The sequence below is a fragment of the Balaenoptera ricei genome, chromosome 8 (assembly GCF_028023285.1).
Source record: "Balaenoptera ricei isolate mBalRic1 chromosome 8, mBalRic1.hap2, whole genome shotgun sequence".
Lineage (NCBI taxonomy): Eukaryota > Metazoa > Chordata > Mammalia > Artiodactyla > Balaenopteridae > Balaenoptera > Balaenoptera ricei.
The window spans coordinates 57561890-57580839 of record NC_082646.1 but is presented as its reverse complement, the minus strand read 5'-3'; the positions used below and the strand labels follow the sequence as shown (position 1 = coordinate 57580839).

The following is an 18950-nucleotide window of genomic DNA, read 5'->3' as shown; positions in this document are numbered from 1 at the left end:
TGCCTTTGAGACAAATCCATAGAGTTGCATGCATTATAGGTCATTTCTTTTTATTGCCTAGTAGTAATCCATATATGGGGACTATTATGAACAAAGATGCTATGAACATTATTACACAAGGTTTTTTGTAAACATTTGGTTTCATTTCTCTAAGATAAATACCTAGGAGTGAAATCACTGGGTTATGGGGTAACAGTTTGTTTAACATTCGAACAAATGGCTGAAGTGTAAGTGGTTATACCATTTTACATTCCCACCAGCAAGGTGTTTAAGAGTTCCAGTTGGTCCACATTCTTGCTAACATTTGGTACTGTAAGTCATTTTCATTTTAGTCATTCTAGTGGAGGTAAAGTAGTATCTCATTATGGTTTAAATTGGGAATTCTCTGATGAATAGTGGTATCAAACACTTTTTCATGTGAATATGGGCTGTATATTCTTTACAAAGAAACTGTTCAACAGTCTGCATAAAACTTTATCTTTCTTAGCAGACCTAGTATAAAAGCACTTTCAGCAGTCCCTTTCTGATTTTGAAGAATCGCCTAATGAAGTCTGGTCTAAGATGTGCTAAAATTCTCTGATCATTAATAACCAATAACTACCACTTCATGGTATTCATATTTTTTGCTCGTCTTTTACATTCCTAAAGAAAATTGCTTGACATATCCCCTAGCATAAATTAATATCACTTATAGCATGTTATTTCATCAGACATAGAAAATATTTTTCTGTACTTTATCCTCTTTCATTGAGGACTAAAGTAGTGATGAAATAACTATAACAAATACTATTCTTTCACATCAATTATGTTTTGAACATTAGTTGAAATGAGTGGGACACTAGCTAGAGCTCAAACATTTTTGTTTTTGAAATATAATACTTGGTTAAGCCATACATAACTGCCTGTTTTCTAGGTTAAAATGTTCAAATGTTGGCAATTTCATTGCCAATGTTGGCAATGTTGGTTCAATGAAACTTGAACGATTTTTACTATTTTGTAAGTAACTTACTAAATCTAATTGTTCAAACTTAAAATACAATTATATTTCAGTTAACCACTTCCTATCTATCCATCTCATATATACTTATATAATAAATTTTACACAAACAGAAATGGAAATTGCAGAAGTTTTAAAACTATGATGTTATAGGATTAAATTTTTAAAAAACTTAAGAACTTAATTTTTTAAGAGCAGTTTTAGGGTCTAAGCAAAATTGAGAAGGTACAGAGATTTCACATGTATTCCATGCCAATGCACAGCTTCCTCCATTCTTAAAAGTATGTTTGTTAGAATTGATGAACCTATCCTGACACATAACTACCACCCAGAGTCCGTAGTTCACATTACGGTTACCCTTAGTGTGGTACATTCTACGAGTCTGGACATATATATACCAACACTCACCCATCATTACAATAGTATCAAACAGAGTAGTTTTACTGCTCTAAAAATTCTCTGTGCTTCACCGATTCATCCCTCATTCCTCTCTAAACCCTGACAACCACTGTTCTTTTTACTTTCTCCATAGTTTTATGTCTTCCAGAATGTCATATAGTTGAAATCATACAGTTAATTTCAGACTGCCTTCTTTCTTTTATTAATATGATTTAACCTCCATGTCTGTTCGTGGCTTGACAGCTCATTTGTTTTGTTTTAGACAATATACCATTGTCTGGATACACCTCAGTTTATCCATTCACCTACTGAAGGACATTCTTAGTTGCTCTCAAGTTTTGCCAAGTTTTGAGTAAAGGTGCTATAAACATTCATGTGCAGGTTTTTGTATAGATGTAAGTCTTCAACTTCTTTGGGCAAATACCGAGGAAGACGATTGCTGGATCATATGGTAATGTTTAGTTTTGTAAGAAGCCAGCAAACTGTCTTCCAAAGTGGCTGTGCCATTTTGTGTTCCCATCAGCGATGAATCAAAGTTCCTATTGCTCCACATTCTCACCAGCATTCGGTGTTATCAGTGTTCTTGATTCTGGCCACTGTAATAGGTGTCTAGTAATACCTCACTGTTGTCTTAATTTACATTTCCCTGATGAAATAGGACATGGTACATCTTTTCCTGTAATGATTTGCCATCTGTCTGATAAGGTCTTTGGCCCATTATAAATCAGGTTGTTTGTTTTCTTACTGTTGGACTTGAAGAGTTTTTTGTATATTTTGAATAACAGTCCTCTATCAGATATGTCTTTTATAAATTATTTTCTGCCATTCTGTGGCTTATATTTGCATTATGCTGACACTGTCTTTCTCAGAGCAGAAATTTTTAAATTTTAAAGAAGTCCAGAATATCAATTCTTTCTTTCATGGATTGCACCTTTGGTATTGCATCAAAAAAGTTATCATCAAACCTGAGGTAATCTAGATTTTCTTCTATGTTATCTTGGAGTTTTATAGTTTTGCATTTTACATGTAGGTCTGTGATTCATTTTGAGTTAATTTTTGTAAAGGTTGTAAAGGTCTGTGTCTAGATTCAATTTTTTGCATGTGAATGTCCAGTTGTGCCAGCACCATTTGTAAAGACTATCTTTTCTCCACTGTATTGCCTTTGCTCCTTTGTCATACACAAGTTAACTATATTTATGTGTGTCTATTTCAGTGCTCTTTATTCTGTCCCACTGATCTACTTGTCTATTCTCTTGCCAATACCACACTCTCTTCATTATGATAGTTTTATAGTAAGTCATGGACTCAGGTACTGTCAGTACTTCAACTTTGTTCTTTTACAACACTGTGTATTCTAGGTCTTTTGCTTATAAATTTTAGAGTCAGTTTGTTGATATCCACAAATAAGTTGCTGGGATTTTGATTGGGATTGCAGTGAAATTTACAGATTAAGTTGGGAAGAAGTGACATCTTGACAATAGTAAGTGTTCTTGTCCATGAACATGGAATATCTCTCCATTTATTGATTCTTCTTTCTTTCATTAGTTTTGTTTTCCTCATATACATTTTTTCATATTTTGTTAGATTTATACCTAGGTATTTCAGTTTTAGGGGAGCTAATGTAAAGGTACTACTATGTTTTTAAATTCAGATTCTACACATTCACTGATGGCATATAAGAAAGTGATTGACATTTGTGTATTAACATTTTATCCTGCAACACTGCTATAATCACGAATTAGTTCCAGGAGATTTTTTGGTTGATTCTTTCAGATTTTCTACATAGAAAATGATGTCATTGGCAAAAAACGACAGTTTTATTTCTCCTTTCTCAATCTGTGTATCTCTTATTTCCTTTTCTTATCTTACTGCATTACTTAGAACTTCCAGTATGATGTTGAAAAGGAATGAAGAGAGCAGATACCCTTGCATTGTTCCTGATCTTAGTGGAAAAAACTTCAAGTTTCTCCTCATTAAATAGATGTTACGTGTAAGTTTTTGTAGATTTTTTTAAAAATAATTTTTAATTAAATATTCAGCTAACAAATCTATTAGATGCTCCTTCACTTTTGTTGAAAGCCAAGTACTGGAAATCCTCCAATTTTGTATAGGATTTATTCTCTGCCTCCATAGCACATCAGTTTGTTTTTTGGGTTTTTTTTGGCCACGTTGCATGGCTCGTGGGATCTTAGTTCCCCATCCAGGGATGGAACCCGGGGCCCCAGCAGTGGAACTGCAGAGTCCTAACCACTGGACGGCCAGGGAATTCCCAATATATACATTTTTTAATCAAGGAAGTTTCCATCTCTTCCTACTTTACTGAGAGTTTTAATCATGTAAGGGTGTTGAATTTTTATCAAATGATTTTTCTGTATGTATTGACATGATCATGTGATATTTTCTTCTTTAACCTGGTGATGTGTGAAAACTCGTTTTCAAATATTGAACCAGCCTTTTATACCTGGGATAAATCCCACTTGGTCATGGTGTATTATACTTTTTATGCATTGTTGGATTTAATTTGCTAATATTTTTTGAAAATTTGTCTTTATGTTCATGAGAGATATTGGCCTATAGTTTTCTTTTTTTATAATATCTTTGTCTGGTTTGCGTATTAAGGTAATGCTGGCCTCATATAATTAGTTAGGAATTATTCTCTCTCCTTCTATCTTCTGAAAAAGACTGAAGAAAATTGGTATAATTTCCTCCGTAAATGTTTGTTAGAATTCACTACTGAACCCATCTGAGCCTGGTGTTCCGTTTTAGAAGGTTAATTATCAATCCAATTTCTTTCATAGAGACTTGTGCATATTATCTATTCTTCTGTTGTGAGACTTAGCAGATTGTCCCTTTCAAGTAATTGGTCCATTTCATCTAGGTTATCAAATCTGTGGGAATCAAGTTATTCACAGCATTCCTTTATTATCCTTTTGATGTCCATGGGATATACAGTGATGTCCTCTTTTTCATTTCTGATATTAGTAATCTGTGTCACCTTTCTTTGTTTTCTTAGCCTGGCTACAGGCTCATAAATTTTATTGATCTTTTCAAAGAACTAGCCTTTGCTTTATACATATATATTCAGTACTATAAATTTCCCTCTAACCACTGTTTTCGCTGCAAACTTTCAACTGCAAATTTTGGTAATTTGCGTGCTTATTTTCATTTAATTCAAAATATTTTAAAATATCCTCTTGAGATTTTTTTTGACCCATGTGTTATTTAGAAGTGTACTGTTTAATGTCCAACTATCCGGGGATTTTACAGTTATCTTTCTGTTATTGATTTCTAGTTTAACTTCATCGTGGTCTGAGAGCAGACCCCGTATGTTTCTAGGTATTCGATTTTCAGACGATCAAATATATAAAATCCTCTCTTTTTTGATGGATTCCTATTTTTTGAAGAACTATTCCATTTGATTTTTACATTGCAAAGTTCAGTTAATTTATACATTTATCAATCATTAAGAAGAGTTACAGCTTAAAAAAATAGAATTCTAAATACTAGATAATTTTTGTTCCATTGTTTTCTTTTAGTGATTAGGCAGAAACGTGTTTCCAACACCAAAATTTCTGAGAAACTAAGTTTTACTTTAAACAAACAGCTTTAAACAAGAGAAGTAGGCTTTTTATTTCACTAGTAAAAAATAATATTCACTAGTAAAGAAAAACACGCAAGTGCAATCTATTAAATTAAAAAGTCAAAATTCTATTTGCTTTACTTCTCTAAACTTACTACCTCAATTTCTAAAGGTATTTCTTGCTAAAAAGATGACTGCCTCCTCATAAACTCTACTTAACATAAACCTGCAAGTTTAGAAAATGTTTTTAACAGTATCTGTCAGCCTTAAGATAATTATTTCTCTGCAATATAGGAAGAGCAAATGTTCTCACTTCTATAAGCTCAGTTCTACTACCCCATAATTTGTATCCACTGATGCTGGCTCAGCCCATGAAAGAAATACTCTTACACAAGTCAATTCTTTAAATGTATACAGACAGTTATATCTCCCCTAAATTTCTGCTAGATAAAGTATTTTCATTTCTTTAAATCATCTTCTTGTGGTTCTCCTCATAAATAACTCATTATACTATATTAATATTCTTCTTAGAGTTTGGCATCCCAATCTAAATACTATACTCCAGGAAGAATCTCATCAGTGCAAAATGAAATGATACCCTACATTATTTTGGGTACCTAATGTATTTTAGTGACAACTAAGATCTCAACTTTCAGGAAAGGAAAGAATAACAACATAATGCTTTTGCATTCAACCTTCAAAAAATTAGAGACCTATATGGATAAAACGGTTCACTACATTTGTCCAAAACAGTACTAGTATGTCAAGTTAAAGCTAACTGAAATACCCTCGTGTCACAGGACACATTGAGAATCTATCGAAACTATGGTACTTACCCAGAAAATACACACATTAATTACAACTAAGAGCTACTACTTAAAATATAAAGGATTCCACAGGTGCATGAAGCTCATCTAGAGATGTCAGAGCTGTTCTATTCACTACCATATCCCCCATTGCTCAGCACAGTGCCAATTACACAAGTAGGCATGTGATAGAAATCTATTAGTTTAATGAAATAAAGGAACATTAGTGTGACAATCAGGTGTTTAGAATTTGGCTTTAATTACCTGAAATCAGAGTCAAAAACCCAATGTTTTATTAATGATCCCAAATATTACTGCATATTTGGGAAAAGTTGCCTGGCAAATTTGCCCTTTTCTCTTCCTGCTGATAAATATTTCTTTTATGAAGAAACTAAGTTTCAATCTTTGGGGATAGAAGCTGTTAAAGTAAATTAATTAAATTAAATTAATTAATTGTTGTTAGTTGTTACTTGTTAAATTAAATTAATTAAGAAAAGACAATAGTTTAACTGGGAGAAAAGGAACAAATTTTTATCAAGCATGTACTATGGCCCTAGTATGATTTCTCTTATAGTTCTCAGAACAACTTAACACAGAAGTATTATCATCTTCATTTTAGGAAAGAGTATCAGAGAAATTAAGTAACCTGCCTACAGATGATAAGCAGAGGAACCCAGATTCAAACAGTTATTAACTATAAAATCTATGCTCTTTCTCTCACATCATGCATTGGGGTATAATCTACTTAAAACAGTGTAAACTAGAAGTTGTTTTAAGCGTGTATGACTGATTAATAATAACCATAATAATTTTTCTCTGTCATATGTTCTTCATCTACAAAGCAGAAGACAATATGTCTTAAACAACTATGCAAGCTTGATATAGGAATCAGAAGTGGTGGTAAAACAGAATGAACAGAACCTCATTTAATGTATGTATTCATAGGGAAAGATGGTGAGTATATTTTATTTCAGGAACATTTTGTTGATCTTAATTTAGTAAATTAACTACATGGAAAACCATATCATAATATGAGGAAAGGATGATTATAAAACAATCCCCCAACAGCTCATTTAATGTTTATCCTTAGGGCATGAAAGTTGAGCTTCCCTGACCCAAACAATTATTATGAATTTCTATGAATTATCTCTTCGAAACATTAATAAATGACCACTAACAAAAATCTGCTAAATCTGAGCAAAAACAAAGATGAGTTATAGTTAAAAGTTTTTCGTAAGCCCGTGGATATATATCTATTAGTTATCCCTACTGTAGCTATAAAGCCCCTGATATTTTCAAACTTATTATAAATTGTGAGAATTAAAAGAATAAATTCTAAATAATTAATTTCCAAAAACAGAAAATTTGAGACACAAAGATTCTGAATAACAGTCCCAGTCACTTATCAATTTAAAAGAAAGTTTTATTTTAAGGTTTTACATTAAATGTTTCCATTCAAATATATTTGTCAATACAAATATAAGAAATCAAGGTTTTTTGAAAAAGATTTAGGGCAAAGAGTCCATGATGTTGGACCACCAGAGACCTCCTGGCCCCATGTAATATTAATCAGCGAGAGCTCGCCCAGAGATCTCCATCTCAACACTAAGACCGAGCTCCACACAACGGCCAGCAGGCTCCAGTGCTGGATGCCCCATGCCGAACAACTAACAAGACAGGAACACAACACCACACATTAGCGGAGAGGCTGCCTAAAGTCATACTAAATTCACAGACACCCCAAAATACACCACCAGATAAGGCCCTGCCCACCAGAAGGACAAGATCCAGCCTCATCCACCAGAACAAAGGCACCAGTCCCCCTGCAAGAAAGCCTACACAAGCCACTGAACCAATCTAACCCACTGGGGTTAGACACCAGAAATAAGAGGAACCATGAACCTGCAGCCTGCGAAAAGTAGACCCCAAACACAGTAAGTTAAAAAAAATGAGAGGACAGAGAAATATGCAGCAGATGAAGGAGCAAGGTAAAAACCCACCAGACCAAAGAAATGAAGAGAAAATAGGAAGTCTACCTGAAAATGGATTCAGAGTAATGATAGTAAAGATGATCCAAAATCTCAGGAATAGAATGGAGAAAACACAAGAAACATTTAAGAAGGATCTAGAAGAACTAAAGAGAAAACAAACAATGATAAACAACACAATAAATGAAATTACAAATACTCTAGAAGAAATCAACAGCAGAATAACTGAGGCAGAAGAACAGGTAAGTGACCTGGAAGATAGAATAGTGGAAATAACTGCCGCAGAGCAGAATAAACAAAAAAGAATGAAAAGAATTGAGGACAGTCTCAGAGACCTCTGGGACAATATTAAACACACCTACATTCAAATGATAGGGGTCCCAGAAGAAGAAGAGAAAAAGAAAGGTTCTGAGAAAATATTTGAAGAGATTATAGTCGAAAACTAGTCAATCAAACCCAGGAAGGTCCAGGAAGTGCAGAGAGTCCCATTCAGGATAAACCCTAGGATAAACACGCCAAGACACACATTAATCAAACTATCAAAAATTAAAAACAAAGAAAACATATTTAAAGTAGCAAGGGAAAAGCAACAAAAACCTACAAGGGAATTCCCATAAGGTTAACAGCTGATCTTTCAGCAGAAACTCTGCAAGCCAGAAGGGAGTGGCAGGACATATTTAAAGTGAGGAAAGGGAAAAAACTACAACCAAGATTACTCAACCCAGCAAGGATCTCATGCAGATTCAACAGAGAAATTAAAACCTTCACACACAAGCAAAACTTAAGAGAATTCAGCACCACCAAACCCACTTTACAACAAATGCTAAAGGAACTTTCCTAGACAGGAAATACAAGAGAAGGAAAAGACCTACAAAAACAAACCCAAAACAATTAAAATGGTAATAGGAACATACGTATCGATAATTACCTTAAATGTAAATGTATTAAATGCTCCAACCAAAAGACATACGCTGTCTGGATGGATACAAAAACAAGACCCGTATAGATGCTATCTACAAGAGACCCACTTCAGACCTAGGGACACATACAGACTGAAAGTGAGGGGATAGAAAAAGATATTCCATGCAAACGGAAATCAAAAGAAAGCTGGAGTAGCTATTCTTATATCAGACAAAATAGACTTTAAACTAAAAGACTATTACAAGAGACAAAGAAGGACACTACATAATGATCAAGGGATCAATCCAAGAAGATAAAACAACTGTAAATATTTATGCAGCCAACATAGGACCACCTCAAAACATAAGGTAAATGCTAACTGCCATTAAAGGGGAATCGACAGTAATACAATCATAGTATGGGACTTTAACACCCCACTTTCACCAACGGACAGATCATCCAAAATGAAAATAAATAAGGAAACACAAGCTTTAATATCAGTTAAGTCCATCTTTATCAGTTAAAGATGGACTTAACTGATATTTATAGGACATTCCTTCCAAATACAACAGAATACAGTACATTCTCAAGTGCACACGGAACATTCCCCAGGATAGATCATACCTGGGGTCACAAATCAAGCCTCAGTAAATTTAAGAAAATTGAAATCGTATCAAGCATCTTTTCCGACCACAACACTATGAGACTAGATATCAATTACAGAAAAAAAAAAACTAAAAAATACAAACACATGGAGGCTAAAGAATACATGATGAAATAACCAAGAGATCACAGAAGAAATAAAAGAGGAAATAAAAAACTACCTAGAAATAAATGACAATGAAAATACGACAACCCAAACCTATGGGATGCAGCAAAAGCAGTTCTAAGAGGGAAGTTTATAGCAATACAATGCTACCTCAAGAAACAAGAAACATCTCAAATAAACAACCTAACCTTAAACCTAAAGCAATTAGAGAAAGAAGAACAAAAAAACCCCAAAGTTAGCAGAAGGAAAGAAATCATAAAGATCAGGTCAGAAATAAATAAAAAAGAAATGAAGGAGACAATAGCAAAGATCAATAAAAGTAAAAGCTGGTTCTTTGAGGAGATAAACAAAATTGATAAACCATTAGCCAGACTCATCAAGAAAAAGAGAGAAGACTCAAATCAACAGAATTAGAAATGAAAATGGAGAAGTAACAACTGACACTGCAGAAATACAAAGGATCATGAGAGACTACTACAAGCAACACTATGCCAATAAAATGGACAACCTCAAAGAAATGGACAAATGCTTAGAAAAGTACAACGTACCAAGACTGAACCAGGAAGAAACAGAAAATATGAACAGACCAATCACAAGCACTGAAGTTCAAACTGTGACTAAAAATCTTCCAACAAACAAAAGTCCAGAACCAGATGGCTTCACAGGCGAATTCTATCAAACATTTAGAGAAGAGCTAACACCTATCCTTCTCAAAGTCTTCTAAAATACAGCAGAGGGAGGAACACTCCCAAACTCATTCTACGAGGCCACCATCACCGATACCCAAACCAGACAAAGATGTCACACAAAAAGAAAACTACAGGACAATATCACTGATGAACAGATGCAGAAATCCTCAACAAAATATTAGCAAACAGAATCCAACAGCACATTAAAAGGATGGTACATGAAGATCAAGTGGGGTTTATCCCAGGAATGCAAGGATTCTTCAATATATGCAAATCAATCAATGGGATACACCTTATTAACAAATTGAAGGAGATAAACCATATGATCATCTCAATAGATGCAGAAAAGGCTTTTGACAAAATTCAACACCCATTTATGATAAAAACTCTCCAGAAAGTAGGCATAGAGGGAACCTACCTCAACATAATAAAGGCCATATATGACAAACCCACAGCCAACATCGTTCTCAATGGTGAAAAACTGAAACCATTTCCTCTAAGATCAGGAACAAGACAAGGTTGTCCACTCTCACCACTACCATTCAACATAGTTTTGGAAGTTTTAGCCAAGGCAATCAGAGAAGAAAAAGAAATAAAAGGAATCCAAATTGGAAAAGATGAAGTAAAGCTGTCACTGTTTGCAAATGACATGATATTAAACACAGAGAATCCTAAAGATGCTACCAGAAAACTACTAAAGCTAATCAATGAATTTGGTAAAGTAGCAGGGTACAAAATTAATGCACAGAAATCTCTTGCATTCCTATACACTAACAATGAAAAATCTGAAAGCGATATTAAGGCAACGCTCCCATTTACTGCAACAAAAAGAATAAAATACCTAGGAATAAATCTACCCAAGAAGACAAAAGACCTGTATGCAGAAAACTTAAGACACTGATGAAAGAAATTAAAGATGATACAAACAGATGGAGAGATATACCATGTTCTTGGACTGGAAGAAGCAACATTGTGAAAATGACTATACTACCCAAATAATCTACAGATTCAATGCAATCCCTATCAAACTACCAATGGCATTTTTCACAGAAGTAGAACAAAAAATCTTAAAATTTGTATGGAGACACAAAAGATCCTGAATAGCCAAAGCAATCTTGAGAAAGAAAAATGGAGCTGGAGGAATCAGACTCCCTGACTTCAGACTATACTACAAAGCTACAGTAATCAAGACAGTATGGTATTGGCACAAAAACAGAAATATAGATCAATGGAACAGGATAGAAAGCCCAGAGATAAACCCACACATACATGGGCACCTTATCGTTGACAAAGGAGGCAAGAATAGCCAATGGAGAAGAGACAGCCTCTTCAATAAGTGGTGCTGGGAAAACTGGACAGCTACATGTAAAAGAATGAAATTAGAATTCTTCCTAACACCATACACAAAAATAAACTCAAAATGGATTAAAGACCTAAATGTAATGCCAGATAGTATAAAACTCTTAGACGAAAACATAGGCAGAACACTCTATGACATAAATCACAGCAAGATCCTTTTTGACCCACGTCCTAAAGTAACGGAAATAAAAACAAAAATAAACAAATGGGACCTAATGAACCTTAAAAGCTTTTGCACAGCAAAGGAAAACATAAAGAAGATGAAAAGACATCCCTCAGAATGGGAGAAAATATTTGCAAACGAAGCAAGTGACAAAGGATTAATCTCCAAAATACACAAGCAGCTCATGCAGCTCAATATCAAAATCAAAAAACCCAATCCAAAAACGGGCGGAAGACCTAAATAGACATTTCTCCAAAGAAGATATACAGACTGCCCACAAACAAATGAAAGTATCCTCAACATCAGGAATCATTAGAGAAATGGAAATCAAAACCACAATGAGGTATCACCTCACACTGGTCAAAATGGCCATCATCAAAAAATCTACAAATAATAAATGCTGGAGAGGGTGTGGAGAAAAGAGAACCCTCCTGTGTTGTTGGTGGGAATGTAAACTGATAGAGCCACTGGAGAACTGTATGGAGATTCCTTAAAAAACTAAAAGTAGAACTACCATATGACCCAGCAATCCCACTACTGGGCGTATACCCTGAGAAAACCATAATTCAAAAAGAGTCATGTACCCCAATGTTCACTGCAGCACTATTTACAATAGCCAGGACATGGAAGCAACCTAAGTGCCCACTGACAGATGAATGGATAAAGAAGATGATGTGGCATATATATACGCTGCAATATTACTCAGCCATAAAAAGACACAAAACTGAGTTATTTTTAGTGAGGTGGATGGACCTAGAATCTGTCATACAGAGTGAAGTCAGAAAGAGAAAAACAGATACTGTATGCTAACACATATATATGGAATCTTAAAAAAGAAAGGCTTCTGAAGAACCTAGGGGCAGGACAGGAATAAAGACGCAGACGTAGAGAATGGACTTGAGGACATGGGGCAGGGAGGGGAAGCTGGGACGAGGTGAGAGAGTAGCACTGACATATATATACTACCAAATGTAAATCAGATAGCTAGTGGGAAGCAGCTGTATAGCACAGGGAGATCAGCTCGGTGCTTTGTGACTACCTAGAGGGGTGGGATAGGGAGGATGGGAGGAAGACGCAAGAGGGAGGGGATATGGGGATATATGTATACATATAGCTGGTTCACTTTGTTATACAGCAGAAACTAACACAACATTGTAAAGCAATTATACTTCAACAAAGATGTAAAAGAAAAAAAATTAATTAATTAAGAATAGAAGGACTTCCCTGGTGGTACAGTGGTTAAGAATCCACCTGCCAATGCAGGGGACATGGGTTTGATCCCTGGTCTGGGAAGATCCCACATGCCGCACAGCAACTAAGCCTTTGCGCCACAACTACTGAGCCTGTGCTCTAGAGCCCGCGAGCCACAACTACAGAAGCCTGCGCGCCTAGAGCCTGTGCTCTGCAGCAAGAGAAGCCACCGCAATGAGAAGCCCGCGCACCACAACAAAGAGTAGCCCCTGCTAGCCACAACTAGAGAAAGCCTGCATGCAGCAGTTAACACCCAATGCAGCCAAAAATAAATAAGTCAAATAAATAAATAAATAAATGAAAGAAATTAAGAATAGAAAAAAAAAAAGATTAGGGCAAAAAAAGTAGAACGTTCCTCAGATTTCTTCAGACCTCAGTAAAGAAATGTATGCACAGGAAAAACTGAAAATATAGTAAAGTGTCAGATGAATTAGCCACATTCATGAGTAATAAACAAATAATGCCTAATAGAAAACTATATAGCTAAATAAAAATCAAATAATGTTTTTCTGGGAATTTCTTGGCAGTCCAATGGTTAGAACACTGGGCTTTCACTGCCGAGGGCATGGGTTTGATCCCTGGTCCGGGAACTAAGATCCCGAAGCTGTGCAGCACAGCCAAAAAATATATATATAATGTTTTTCTTACATTTCTTTCTAACGGTGAGTTTCTGTGTGCATATTACCTATGCATCATTATTTTTCAGATTCCAGCTTTCCAAAGTACAAGGTATTTGTCCTGATATGGACCATACTGCTAAACATATTTATTTATTTGACAAATAATTGAGTGCCTGCTATGGGTATTAGGCTGGGCACTAGGCTAGGTCCTGGAAATTCCCAACACCATAAAAAGAAAAGGATCACCTAGCTTTAGAGATTATATTCCAGTAGAGAAGAGATATAAGAGACATGCAAATAAACATTAAAAAAATTCCAATAAAAGATACCTGACGATGCATTTCCATGAAGAGCCATCTTGATCATCTTGTTCTTCTATATACATTCTGACATTGTGATCTTGATCCAACTGGTACCAGTACATGAGGCCATCTTTGTCACGGCCAATTGGCTGGAGACGCATGGTATCAGCATCCTCCTCATTGATAATATTCTTGAATTTGAGATTGTCATCAAACTGACACTCACAGAGGTACTGGAAAATAGTCATAACATGGTTTAAAATACCCCATAAATGTTTCTCCATCAAAATAAATGTGATATGTTCAACCAAGGAACAGATTTGGGGACAGGATAAAGAATACGTGTAGTTTTATCCATCCTTCACTTTCCTCTCTCCCCTTCTGTAAACTTATTTTTCAGTAACCAACTTTAAAACATAAATTTCTAAGTTAACATTTAATTTTTGTATTAAAGAAATTTATAGGTTTAACCCAACCAATGACACAAAAGTGATGTTATATTTTAAAGCGATGAGTCTGTTTGTATTAAAGTTTCCCAAATTTGTTCATGGTATAAAATTTTCAATCACTCCTTCTCTCTTAAAGCTTTTAGATGAACTTTATTCTTGAAATGGCTATCTATTTTTGAAAGCTTGAGGCATATACAGTTTTTAAGGAAGGCAGTCTTATTGATAACTGCCTCTGCGGAATTCTCTTTAAAAAAAAAATACTGACATCACCAAATTGGAAGAACTTTAATTTTTTATTAAAATTTTTGTGTATGATTAGTGTATAAAGTCAGATTTCTTCCCTGAACCTATCTGCCCAGGCAGAAAATACATGACGTTCCTATCATAGCCTCTTTGCCTTTGCCTGTGGTGTCTACACCCGTAGACTCTCTTCTATAAAGGTAGTTTTCCCCTTCATCATGCTGACCACATTGCTAATAATTAGGGCCAACACTCTGAAGCAAGCAAGGAGAAAACGGGGAACTCAAACTTGAAAATAAATCTATACTTTGAGAAGACCTATTTTAATTAAGTAGGTTTGGTTATGTGAGACTTTTATTAAGTACACACTGGCATGCCCCTAGTCATCTGGAAAACTAATGATCAAATTACTAATTTAGTAAATCAGTAAAAGATTAACCACAGTTTACCATATTTGTTAACAATGATTGTGAAGGCTGCAAATAACGCATAAAATGAATGTGGGGTTTACCCATTCTACTATTGTCCCTACAAGCAGAGATCATTAAACCTAGATATACTTGTATATTGAAAAACAACCAAAACCAGTAATTTAAAGAACAGTTTTATCACCAAAAAATAAACAAGAAAAAGAAAAATCTATTGTCCTTTTCCACTAACAGTAAAAATGTCTACTTGGGGACTTCCCTGGTGGTCCAGTGGTTAAGACTCGGTGCTTCCACTGCAGGGGGTGCAGGTTCGATCCCTGGTCGGGGAACTAAGATCCCACATGCCACAGGCGTGAGCCCCCCACCAAAAGTCTACTTTCTAGTTATTTCCCAATTCAACCAGAAGGAGTCAAAAGTGAATTTTTTAATTAAAATAACTGTAACAAATAATAAATTTATTACCTTTAAGAGTGCTAACTTGCATTCAACACTCATTTCAAGATAGCCTTTCTTCTCCATCTCCCATGCCCAGGTGCTGTTAAACTCTTGACATATCTGTCAGAGAAAGTTAAAGTCTTAATACATAAAAGCAATTTAAATTTACATTGGTAGTTTTGTTGTATAATTATGTTAACTGTTTTGTTAATATATAAAGGAAAAAGTTTATACCAAACACAACTGAATCCAATCCCACCCTGAAATGCCTACTACTTAAATATACCAGAAATGTTTACTACTGTCTGATGATTCAATTTAAGGTAAGCAGTGATCCCTGCAGCTTTCTCCTCTGCTCTCAAGAATTTTATATACATTTTTGTGGCACATTTTCCCAAATGCAAGTAATTATCTGATTCCATCTCTCCAAATAGCCTAGAAGTTCCTCAAGGGCAAGGACAATAGTTTATTCATCTCTATGCCTACAATAGAAGCAAGCTAAAAAAAACATGCCAAATTGTAGGCACATTTTTATTCAAGTAACTCTCCAACTCAAAGTCCTCCTAATTATGGGTAAAGATTCCACTGCTTGGCATTTGAGACCTTCTATAATGTGGCATTGACTTAAATTTCTAGGCTTCTCTTCTCATACAAACATTGCAAGCAAACCAGAGACACTTTAACAGGATGAGGAAAGAAGATTTGGATAACCATTCCACTTATCAGGAGATGCACGATGGGCTTTATGACCTCTGTGAGCCAGTTTCTTCAGCAACAAAAGGGGAGCAGTAATAATACTGACCTTAAAGGTTGTGAAATAGGCATAAAAAATGATATAAAGTGCCTAGAAACTTCATGCTCTTTTTCCAATCCAAGGAACAAAGAGTACAATGAAGGCCAAGGGAGAAGAACCAATACAAGGCACAAAATTATCTGGGAGCTTGGGCAATTAGCTAGAAACGCTGGCAGGAGAAAAACAAACAGGCAAGTGAAACTGCTTATATAACCACCTCAACCTAGGAATAAGACCAGGCTGGCCCTCCTGGGAGGGCTACCCTTTTCCTCTCCTGTACTGGTGTCATCTTTTTTTTTTTTTACCAAGTCAGGATAGAAGGCAGTATGGCCAGGAACTATATCATGGGGGATCTTCAAAGGCAAAAAGGAAGAATGAGCTCTCCATTCTCTGGAATACCATACTTCCTCTGACTGATAGCACTACATTTTGTAGAGAAAAAAAAATGAGATATACAGAATAAGGGAAATTTCTGGAATATTATACAAGGAAGACCTCAAATGATTATATCAAAACCTAAAGGTCAAAATGTGAATAGACACTTTGCCAAAGAATATATATAAATGGCCAATAAGCACAGGAAAAGATAGTCAATGTCCTTAGTCATTAGGGAAATGCAAATCAAAACCACAATGAAATACTACTTCATACCTGTTAGGATAGCTGTAATCAAAAGAAGGATAGGGGCTTCCCTGGTGGCGCAGTGGTTGAGAAACCGCCTGCCAATGCAGGGGACATGGGTCCGAGCCCTGGTCTGGGAAGATCCCACATGTTGTGGAGCAACTAAGCCCGTGCGCCACAACTACTGAGCCTGCGCTCTAGAGCCCACGCGCCACAACTACTGAGCCCACGCGCCACAACTACTGAAGCCCACGTGCCTAGAGCCCGTGCTCTGCAACAAGAGAAGCCACTGCAATGAGACGCCTGTGCACTGCAACGAAGAGTAGCCCCTGCTCGCCGCCAACTAGAGAAAGCCCGCGCAGCAACGGAGACCCAACACAGCCAAAAATAAATAAATTAATTTTTTTTTAAAAAAGGATAATAGCAAATGATGGGAATGTAAAATGGTGCAGCTGCTTTGTAAAAAAAAGTTTAGCAATTCCTCAAAATGTTAATACCGAGTTACCACATGACTTAGCAATTCCACTCTTCGGTATGTACATCCAAAAAATGAAAACATATATTGTACAAACGTTCATCACAGTACAACAGCCAAAAGGTGGGAACAACCCAAATTTCCATCAACTGATGAATGAATAAAATAATACGTGGAATATAAATACAATGGGATTTTATGCATCCATGAAAAGGAATGAAGTAGTGATATATTGTACAGCACAGATGAACATCAAAACACGATGCTATGTGAAAGAAACCAGACATAAAAGGTCACAAATTTATGAAAGTTTGTATATGGAATTTCCACAGGAGTCAAATCCATATAGACAAAATTCATTAGCAGTTGCTAGTGGGTAAGCAGAGGGAGGAACAGACAGTGGTGGCTATGAGCAGACTTCGTTTCAGAGTAACAAAAATGCTCTACAATTATGATAGTGTTCTACAGTTAAGATAGCGCACATCCTTGTGAATATGCTTAAAAACACTGAATTGCATATTTTTAAAGACTGAATTTCATGGTATGTGAATAATATCTCAATTTAAAAATATCAGACAGAGGGACAGCCAACAACACAGAGCCAAGCTTATGACTTGGATGAAGCATTTCTTGAGTGCTCTACTGTATACCACACCCCAAGAAGAAGATGTAGGCTAAAGCTGAGTGTGGGGAAGTTCAGTTTCACCAAAGGGGCTGAGAATGACACAGCTCCAAAGCATGGCCAACAGCTCACGGCGTCAGACACCAAATACAGCTGAACAACTGTTCATTATCATTTACTGTGTGAAAGGGGAGGAAAGAGAAAGAGAGGTAGATACAAAGATAATTAAGATATAAGCCTCTGCTTCCTCACTACTTAGCTTCAATTTACTGACCTTCATTTACAATGCTTAGGGTGTAAAACCTCTGTTGTGCTGATATTCAGAGATAAACATGCTATTCATTTTCTGTTTCTTTACGGGCAATGTAGACATACTACTGTGCCATCCCCCCCCCCACCAAAGGCACATTAATTAGATTTGTCCAAATAGCCCTAACCTATTGTTACCACAAAGTAAATACTGCAAATAAAACCTGCAAATAAAAAAAGTACTCTAAATGACACTTAAATAATTCTTATGCAGGACTATATAATCTCACCAAGAGTCAGCAAACTTTTTCTAAGTGACAAACAGGAAATAATTTAGGCTTTGTGACCATATGGCCTCTTTTTCAACTATTCAACTCTGCTGTTATAGTGCAAAAGCAGTCACAGAAAATACATAAACAAGTGAGCTTCACTGTATTACAATACCACTTTACAAGGAAATTTGAATTTCATATAATTTTCATGTCAACCATTCTCCCAACCATTTAAATACATAAAACCATTCTTAGTTTTCAAGCCATACATAAACAAGCAGCAGGCCAGATTTGACCCAGGAGCCACAGTTTGCCTAGAGAACCAGAAATTAGCTTTGTTTATCAGAGACTGTCTAGACAGTTATTCTTGGGACCTTAAAGCAAGGGGATCCCTAGCAGATTGGTAATTCACATTAACTCCCCATGTTCCAACTTGATTCTAACCAAGCAGCCTTGTATCAATATATAATTATAATTTGGTTTTGCATGCAATTCCTCTTTAGAGAATGTTCCAATATCCAGAACATTCATATTTATCACCAT

The 18950-nt window shown here is 35.7% G+C and overlaps 1 protein-coding gene and 1 long non-coding RNA gene across 2 annotated transcripts in view; one reads left to right on the top strand and one right to left on the bottom strand.

Annotated features, from left to right (window-relative positions):
• Positions 1-18950, bottom strand: part of RSF1 (remodeling and spacing factor 1) — a 182132-nt gene that overhangs the window by 56653 nt on the left and 106529 nt on the right. The window contains exons 3-4 of the mRNA XM_059930728.1: positions 15403-15495; positions 13851-14056 (exon numbers count right to left, since the gene is read on the bottom strand). Coding sequence (XP_059786711.1) covers positions 13851-14056; positions 15403-15495 — 299 coding nt within the window. The remainder of the gene's footprint in view (positions 1-13850; positions 14057-15402; positions 15496-18950) is intronic.
• Positions 1-18950, top strand: part of LOC132370542 (uncharacterized) — a 96572-nt gene that overhangs the window by 67573 nt on the left and 10049 nt on the right. The gene's annotated exons all lie outside the window — the stretch shown is intronic.